The 9,785-nt window shown below is 34.6% G+C and overlaps 1 protein-coding gene across 1 annotated transcript; it reads right to left on the bottom strand.

Annotated features, from left to right (window-relative positions):
• Nucleotides 1-6,022: 6,022 nt before the first annotated feature.
• On the bottom strand, nt 6,023-8,099 carry LOC126764691 (piggyBac transposable element-derived protein 4-like). Its single transcript, XM_050482343.1, has 3 exons — nt 7,747-8,099; nt 6,393-7,080; nt 6,023-6,285 (listed from the first exon to the last, which is right to left on the bottom strand). The coding sequence occupies exons 1-3, from the start codon at nt 8,097-8,099 to the stop codon at nt 6,073-6,075; spliced, it is 1,254 nt and encodes a 417-aa protein (XP_050338300.1). The 3' UTR covers nt 6,023-6,072.
• Between the last annotated feature and the right edge of the window lie 1,686 nt (nt 8,100-9,785).

Genomic DNA, 9,785 nt, shown 5'->3' with positions numbered 1-9,785 from the left:
AGCAGTAAATCTAACAGAATTCTTTATTTCTTATCTTCTTTATCTTGGTCGAAACATCACGTTTTCTGTACCCCTTTCAAGTTGTAGTCGTAATCGTCGTTTCCTTCCTAAATTTGTATTCTTGATGTATATCGTAGTACCAAAGAAATTTTATCGAAATTTTGATATAAAGTTAAGAAAATACGACATTGCTCAATTTTGTAATTTTTTTAAGTTATACTTAACTTTTTCGTGATATGAAACATGCTAATGAGTATACGTGTATTTAAACAATATACTACAAGTCTATTTATTTTTTAATGAAAATTCAAACATACGTATGCCCTTTTTTTATTGTCTTAACATTACATCTTTGGTAATACATAGAGCATTTGTATACATATTTGATAACAATATATACATTCATAAGGTGTTTGTAACGTTGAAGTAATAAGTAACCTTATTCTGATGGAGTCTTTTCTACGAATACGACGTACGATGTACGAAGTTTTGAAATATGTTTGACAGACGGCAGCGTTAAACCAGATTAATTGCATTTTTCGGGATTAATTCAGGAGTTACCACAGCTAACTCCATTACTGAATCCAAAAATAACTCTCAAAATTTTAGGGAGTTTGTGAGATTTTCGTTGGCAACATTGTTAAAAATGGCCAATTTTCATCTATTGTGAATGAAATACAAGCAACCCTGACAGCTGTTTATCAAATTCTCAATATAATATCAATAAAACTTCTATGTTGTGATGCAGTTTTAAAAATAATGTGTTGATATGTTTTTGTAATAAAAAATGGTTTGGTAAAAATTGGTCGGCTAACAACTGTAATGTTTATCTTCTATCAATTTTCATTGAAAATATTATAAAAAGGACAATGAGCTGTTTATGAGAGTTTCAAACTCGCATAGCTGCCGTCTGTCACCTACAAATTTGAAAATCGATGCATCTATAGAACAAATCTGAATTTATTCTAGTTTGAAATCACTGCATAAACAAAAACATATCTTACTCTTTTAACAAATACTGTATGAAACCAAGTTTTAAAAATGTGGAATATCATCCATGCATTCTGCATCGAAATCGAATTCGTTGCGGAAAGAATTTTCGATCGAAAATGTTCATGCGATCATTGATACCGTCGAAAACCTGCTTTACCATACCTTAAGCAAGCTGCGTTATCAACACATTTGACAAGTTTGAAAAATGAAATAAATTGTCTTAGTTTTTTAGTTCGTTTTTACAAATATTTAAAATGGATACAATTGCATTATATTTAAGTGATAGTGATGGTGAAAATAGTGTAAACATTCGTCGTGAGCGCAGAAATTTGAGGAATATTTCAAAAGACGTGCTGGAAATGGATGACTGTAAGTAAGTTGAAAGGTCGGATTTAGTATACCGTCCCAGGATTTCGGGGAAAAAATTGGTATGGTCGGATAGAGGAGTTTGAAATTAATTTGTTATTATTAAATAGTCATAATTCAACAATAATTCAAATGTATAATAAAAGCTATTTTTGCAATATATGATATAAAATAAATGTTTCAAACGAATTAGTGATGTGTTAGTGTATATAAAATTGAAAAATATAAGTGCAAAATTAATTTTAAATATAGACAAAATGTTATTAAAATATTGCAAATTTTAAATTTTAAACGCGAATATCTCTTAAACTATAAGCTTCCTGCGGCTATAACCATATATATCCTTGATTTGGATAATCTCTATCCGACCATATCAATTTTATCCTTGAAATCCTGGGACGGTATACTAAATTCTTCCCAACTTGAATTATTTAAGCTAAAAAAAACAACTTTTTATTTACATATGTACATATGTATGTATGTATGCATGTACATACGCAGTTTCGTCAAAGATTTTCGGATCAACAAAAGGGCATTTATATACATTTTGGGGGAATGCGAAAATAAATTTGGAAATGACAAAAGACAAGGTTCTCTTTCTCCAAAAATAAAACTTTCTGCATGTCTACGTTTCTTAGCCATAGGCAGTTATCAACATTGTTTTGGAAAGGACTTCAATATAAATATGGTCCAATCGACATTTTGTGTTGTATTAGGTGAAGTACTCAACATTCTTGAGTACATTCTATATTCAATATGGATTTCCATTGACATGACCGCCAGCGAGGAATTAGAAGCAAAAACATATTTTTTTGGAAAATCAAAAATTCCTGGTGTGACAATGGCAGTTGATGGAACTCACATAAAGATAATGGCACCGTCAAGAGATAAACATCTGTATTTTAACCGCAAAGGATTCTCAAGAATGAATGTTAGGCTTTTTCAAAATTAACTTTTCACTCAGTATTCTATATATACATAGTAAATGTTTTTCGTATGTAGGTGTGCGACCACAAGATGCAAATACGAAACGTTTGTGCTAAGTATCCCGGCAGTAGTCATGATTCTCACATATGGGATATGAGTGATTTGAATTTGTTGGTGTGTTTTTGTTTCTTCTCTCTAAATTACATGTTAAAAACTCAATTTAATGCGTTCTCAGGTATTTTTTTTTACATAAATACTTACAAATGCTTCATTTTTGCCAATTTACGCAGTTTACTGATCAACGGATAGATTTCGACAAATATTTTCGATTTTGCGGTTTCAATGATTTCGAAATTAGCGCCATCTATTAGCCACGGAATGTATTTTATCGAGTCGGCAAGTAACTTCAACTGCTTCGAAAACTTAAGTTTCGGTACGGTTTCAATGATTTCAATGTAATAATTTTCAATCGAATTGTCAAGTTTTTCGATCGAAACGGATTCAATAATTAAAGCCAATAAAAACTCTTTATCCTGTTTCTCTACTTTCAATCTTATTAGTGTCGATTCTGGTGCGGAGAAAAATTTAAAATTATTAAAGGACGAACATTACATTCACCTAAATTGACAGTGGTTTTTGGTCTAGTGAAATCATCGGTCCGTACTTTCGAAATAACGCTGGTGACACCGTTACTGTCAATGAAAAGCATTTTATCGGTGATAACCTTTTGCTTTGCCGTCAATGCGATCTTGACTCAACGGTGCAAGGGGCCTCGAATAGAGGATCGGCCAGCAGTGCTCCCAGCTTTTCTGAGCAGCCCATTGCCCATTGAGCGAGTTAAGGAACGTATTCCTTATAATACTTGTAGTAATAAACTTCAAAACAACCTTTTGTTTCAGTAAACAGAATGCATCAAGACAACACTGAGTTGGAACAATTGAAATGCACTATCACTACAACAAACAATCCTAAGCAAACAAACATCAAAACAACCTTATCTTGGAACAATAGAAGTGCACTATAAGTACAACAAACAATAACAACCCAAATAGTTATTTACTAGTAAACAACTAGCATCTAAATAGTATATGTATGTAAGTAGCACTAAGATTTATGTAAACAAACCTAAACAAACAATATATGGTATTATTTCTAAACAAACTATCAACTAGTAATAAGTATCATATTAGTTAGTATAAATAGAAGTAAGAACCATGTAATAACTTAGTCTTAAGAGTAAAATAAAGAGTACACATTTCTGTGCAGCTCAAAATATATTCTTTTGACTCATTTTTACTTAATGTAAAAATTAACTCGCTCACAGCGAAGTGTTTAGGGAACTTCGCTGCCTACTACAATAATCCGGATTAATTTGAATGAGAGCAACATACCCGAGTACTTATGCAAGAACTGATTGATTTTTGCAAGTTTGCGGATAGCGTGGTGCCCTTAGTCAGTTTTTGAAATTCATTCGCAAATTCCGAATGTTGAACAATTTTCTAAAAACTTAAGTGTAATATGTCAGAAGTCTGATAATAAATATGCGATCACCCTAAGTAATTTTTGATTAGAAGAAAATTTTTTCGATAAGGTTCGATATTGTATTATTTTTCACATTTATAGCTAGTGTGAAAGTATTTTTTTCTTCTCTAATGCGTCGTCATCTAGGGAGAGATGGTAGTAAGTGTTAATTGGCCATAAAGCGTGGTCTTCTAGGAGGAACTGTGGATCGCCAAACCATATTGAATTACTCAATTCATCCCTGTTGCAACCCCGAGATACTTGGTCCGCAAAATTTTGCTTTGTTTTCACATGTCGCTATTGTATTTTGACAGTTAGTTCTTGGATTTCGGACACTATTTGCAACAACGGTTTGCAATGAAGATGGATGCAATATGATTTCTAAGTTTGTCCAAAATGTAATTTTCTCGAATCGTCGACTCAACATTGGCGCAACTCATGACTTTGTCTCCAACGGAGCCACTTTAGGCTTTGTAGTAAGTAGCATACGTTTGATACCACTAGCAGATTGGTTTCGCATGTATGTATACGCAGCATCCGTACACTCTTATTGAAGCGTCGAAAAAGTTATGTATTTGGCAGATGCTAATTGACCTGCAGTATGTTGGCTTTGAAATTCTGCTAGTTTCAAAGCGCAATGGAAACGACTCACTCCAATCAAAAAGGTTTCGAAAACGCGAGCAGAGACTAACAATATGTATCGTTTAGTGGCTCGCTGATCATTAAAATTGTCATACAAAACAAATCCTAATTCGGCAATCAATGGATTCCTATAATTTGAGTTGAGTTTTTGCCATTGAAGCTTAATGTTTTTTCGGGGCATCTACTGTTCGAAAATCACTTCGTTAAGGAGAATCCGGCTGAGTTTTATAATTTAATTACTTCACTTTTTAAAAGATCTAGAGGCTCAATATTTTCAGATCCTGCTAATAGGTTATCAACATAAAAGTCTCTTTTAATAGCCAATGAACTGAGTGGGTACTTAGTTGTATTGGCATCGCTAAGCATTTGTAATCACCGAGTTGCGAGAAAGGGTGCAGGAGCAGTGCTGTAAGTAACGGTGTTAAGTCGAAAAAACTGAATTTGCTCTGAGGGATACACTCCACACAATGACAATTTCTGTCTTCTTCTTACATGATTATTTAGCAGAACATTTTAGTAATGTCTGGCGTTAAAGTGTTCTTTTGTTAGCGAAAACGAAGAAGAATTCTTCGGGGATGGTTCGGCCTACCATCCAAAGTGCATGTAAAGAAATATATGAAGAAATACGGATCGACGCATCAAAGACAATCCGAAATTTTGTTGTTGTGCCTTCAGCCTCAAAACGCATTGATGCGGAATGATATAGGGTGGCACACTCGGGATATTATTATTTGTTGGACTCATGTGACGCAGCGCTTTATACTCGTTCATAAATCGTACATATATTCTTGACTCTTTCAACGTTCTCCTCTCCAGGGCTTAAAACCGGTGTACTGCGTTTTCATAGTAGTGACCGAGTAACTTACGGTCATCGTTAAAGGGCATTCTAACTTGAAGCCTTCCTGAAAAATATACTTTAGTTTTATTGACGAAAATTTGTTCACACTCGTTTTGTTCTGGTGTGAATGTTGTCATTTGCTTCTGAATGAAGTTCCTCCAGAGCCCAGAATTTTTTTGTGATAATTTGATTAAAAAAATTTTTGTGAATTTGATTAATTGCGGCGTGGTGGCGTGGCGGGGGTTGAAAATAAGGGTGTGCCCTTCCTGACACGATTCCAACACTTTATGTGATCCGACAAAAAAAAAAAAAATTTTAATCAGTACAAATGCCGCTATCGTCTGAACTAGGATATTTTTTGCCCGTTTTTTGGCAAAGATCAAAATTTTTTAAAAATAGTAAAAATCAAATTTTTTTAATAATCCTAGTTCCAACCATAGAGAGATATATAAAGAAGGTCCACACCAAATTTCAAGTTAATCGGTTAATTAGAACTTTAGAAATCACGTCAGAAGTGTTGAAAATAGTAGTTTCGAGAAAAACGCGATTAAAGATTTGAGTCTAACTGCAGGCAGTTGCACGCTGCGTCACTAAAATAGCTATAAGTCGGTAAATAATAGGAATTTTAAAAATGCCTTAGGGGAATATATTCTTAACCCTCCGATGTTCGGTGCCTTATGATGCGGTAAGTGCATCATAAGGGTCTGCCCAGACCCATAAAAATAATGTAAGAAATACGGTTTTAAAAATAATTTTATTTATTTATTTGAACGGATTAGTATTAATTATGAAGGGAAATTGGGTTTACAACTATATAGTTGCATGGAATGTTCATTAAGACATATGGGTCGATTACATTTGCTGCAGTTATAACGAGTTTTACGTCGCTTTTTCGAAGAAGAAGCAGCACAATGGTAGCACGATGACCGTTTTGAAGCAACTTGAGCATATGATTGTTGCTGTGTTGCATCTGATGTCGATGGACAAGATTCCGGTACCTAAAAGTAGCGAAATAATTTATTTTAAATTAGTAAATATGAATACATGCATACACATATCTTTATACGCGGAGATATATGTAGGTGTGTATATAATTCATACTCACCTTGATATTGAAAAGATTCATTGCTTGTCTTATATGAGCAAACCTCCATACTAAGGGGTTAGTCGCCCGTTTCGTCATATGTGGAATAACTAGCTGCCGTGCCAATTCAATGATAAATGAGCGCCTCTTATCACTCTGCTTTGCCGGATTCAGCTCGTCATAGATGATGAATGAGGCCAAACCGGCAATATCCAGCATATTATAAAACATTGCCAGTGGCCAACGGTTTGTCGAGCGTTTGCACGAATAGCCAGTCAACATTTGATCCATTGTAGCTACCCCCGCTTTAAATTTATTGTAGTCCAAAATTTGATCTGGCTTGAATCCTTTCAATGGATCGGTGCTTTGACGGTAATGGGCAGTGGATAACATAATTACTGGCTTTTTCGGCTTTGCCATATACGAGCACAGACCGATATTATTATTGTGATAACAAAATAAAGTGCTTTTAACATCACGCTTCGGGTTAAGCAATTCATGCGGAATGAAGGTCTTATTTTTTCTTACGGTACCGACAAAAGCCACTCTACGATTCATCAACATTTCTGCCAAGTTGTATGTTGAAAAAAAATTGTCAGCATAAACAGTCCTACCGCTGTCCATATAATTTTGCATCAATTTCATGACGACCCGTTCACCTTGATTCGTTTCTCGCTGGCCACCTGGTGGTTTTCCAGTATAAATTATACTTTTCAAAGGGTAGTTTGAAACAGAGTCACAAATCCACCACACTTTCATGCCATATTTTGCCGGCTTACTCGGAATATATTGGGTGAATCGAGTGCGCCCACGATATGGAAATAACTGTTCATCGACGGTTACATGACAATCCGGAGTGTATGCTTTCTCTAAATTGGCCATCAGCATGAGCTATACATCGTCCAGGGCAGCAGTTTTGCTTTGCTTCAACCTCTCAGCACGAGTACCACTGTTACCGAAACGGATGAAAGTAGTTAAGCTCTTGAACCGATTCAATGACATAGTTGCCTTATAAATTGACATATTGTAGCTGGCCCACAATTCTTTCGCTGGCTGAAAATTCGAGTGGAATACACCAGCAATAAGTAGCATCCCAAAAAAAGCATACATTTCGTCTTCGTCAGTCATTACCCAAGAACGCTGTTTATTACTGGAATGCTTTTCATTCCATAGACGAAACGCTTCAACGGCTTTTCTGTTGGTTTCCCGCACAATGATACTTACGATTTCAGGAGACAGCAATAGCTTGAAAAGAGCTTTATGACTCGGTGACGCTCCTCGTAGTGGCCCTTTACGAGTAAAAGTTGTAACATTGTGACAACGAGGCCTTCCAGGTGGTGGAGGATTTGAATTCCACATTCTACCATCTTTCGACCTGTATATAAGGCCCTGGGTAATAGATGTGCTGCATGATTCCATTGTAGTTGAAGCCTCAAGGGCGATAGCTTCTCTATACAAATCCTCAATATCATCGTGGTTTTCAGCCAGAACAGCCTCTAACTCGATTTCCTGTTCTATATCTGATGCTTCACCGAAGTCATCTTCATCTGGAAAATATTCATCATCTTCTACGTCGCCACTTGTTTCAAATGGATCGGACTCCTGTCTCATAATTTCTTCAATTTGTGCCTGAAGTCGCTGACGTTCTTCCGGACTCACATTTGCTGCGTTTAGCTTACGAAGCAAACGCGTCAACACATCAACTTCATCCATATTTACTTGTTCCATTTTATTAAAAAAAACACTTCCCACTAATTAAAAAACACGTGTTCACTTCAATTGTCAAATATCAACTAAAAAATTATCTCTGCCGCTGCCTCCGCTAACAGTTTAGTTGTTTACACCTAACGGTTAACCAATTTACATGAGAAGCTTATATGGGTCTGCACAGACCCATGTGAGCTTAATAAACGAAATTAGTTTAAAATTATTATTTTTACAACAAATATAGCAAAAATCTTAATTTTGCTACTTCATTGTGTTTAGCACACTACATTTTAGGAAGTCATGGACTAAGAAGCCTCAGATATTAAAAATAAAAGATCTACATACATTTAAAGATCGAATGGGTCTGGCCAGACCTATATGAACATCGGAGGGTTAAAGGTGCAGTCTTTAAGAATATGCAAAAAAAAATCGATTTTTTCAAAATTCTAGACTAGAATACCCCCTTAACAGACGCACTTAATTTGGCCCTGACTTTCGTATTTGAATTTCCAATTCCTATACTATTTAAAGTCCTATTTTGCCGTCGAATGCGCAGCTTTCATTAAAGCTCTTGCGGGCAAGTATTGGCTGGATGTGATAAGAATAACTGCTACTGCCAACATTACCCGATCAGGCACACCTGTTGTATGCATTGCGTGTGTAGCAGTGATCTGCAGTGAATGAGTTAAACACAACTTTGAGCCACTTGCGAAAAATTGAGTATGAAGCAAGCAAATTATTCACGGAATGAGTATAAGTGTGAATACTGCTCACTTACAATTATGAGAGAGAGAGTTTTGGCTTGTGAGCTGCTTAGCTTGTATGAAGCATACATTCACAATACTTATGAATCTTTGCTTAGGATTCTCTGACATTCATGAATACAAAACACTTGTGAATATACGAAGAAGCTCAATTGTGCACAAGCCACTTGAGCCACTTGAGCCGTAACGCTATGAACCAAAGGCTAAGAAATCCATTACGAAATTAGTAAGAGTTACTATTATATTATTGTATAACAACAAGGATTTTGTAACTGGTTCTAATAATGACTAGATATAATGAAAATAAAAACTTGATTTTCATATTTTGTTTTAATTTTCTCTATTATTAAAAAAAATCACATATACATACATACTTATATTATTATATTATCACTTATAATATTACATTTTATTTTATAAAATGATAATTCAGTTCCTTTCAATGGAATTAAAATTAAAAATAAAAATCACGTCAGTTTAATGGTATAAAAATTACATGAATTATTATCAAAAAACTAAATAACAAACTTCAGTTAATTTCGGTAAAAAATAAAAATAATAAGCATAAAATTTACTTCAAGATTTATGGACATACATAAGATTCAACTCCAAAGATACAAGTACATATTATAAATATAGCTTCTAAATATATATGTATTAAGATTGAGGTATTGCACAAAATTACTTCTTAATATCACTGTATATTTTTGTTTTTTAAGTTTCTAAGGTCTTATTGCCATATTAGTTAGTCTTAAATATTAAATTCAGGAATATTATTTTATCTACGGTTTTGGGTGCAAGTCGATTTCTTTTATCAGTTATTAAATTGCCTGCCAAGGAAAATACACGTTCAGACGCCGCACTACTTGCAGGTATAGTTAATATTTTAAGTGCAAGTTTTGATATGCGTGGTAAGATAGCTTTATGTTGCTTCCACCATTGA

The sequence above is a fragment of the Bactrocera neohumeralis genome, unplaced genomic scaffold (genome assembly GCF_024586455.1).
Source record: "Bactrocera neohumeralis isolate Rockhampton unplaced genomic scaffold, APGP_CSIRO_Bneo_wtdbg2-racon-allhic-juicebox.fasta_v2 cluster09, whole genome shotgun sequence".
In the NCBI taxonomy this organism is placed as follows: Eukaryota; Metazoa; Arthropoda; class Insecta; order Diptera; family Tephritidae; genus Bactrocera; species Bactrocera neohumeralis.
Note: the sequence above shows the minus strand (reverse complement) of the source record. Positions and strands in the feature narration are given on the sequence as shown.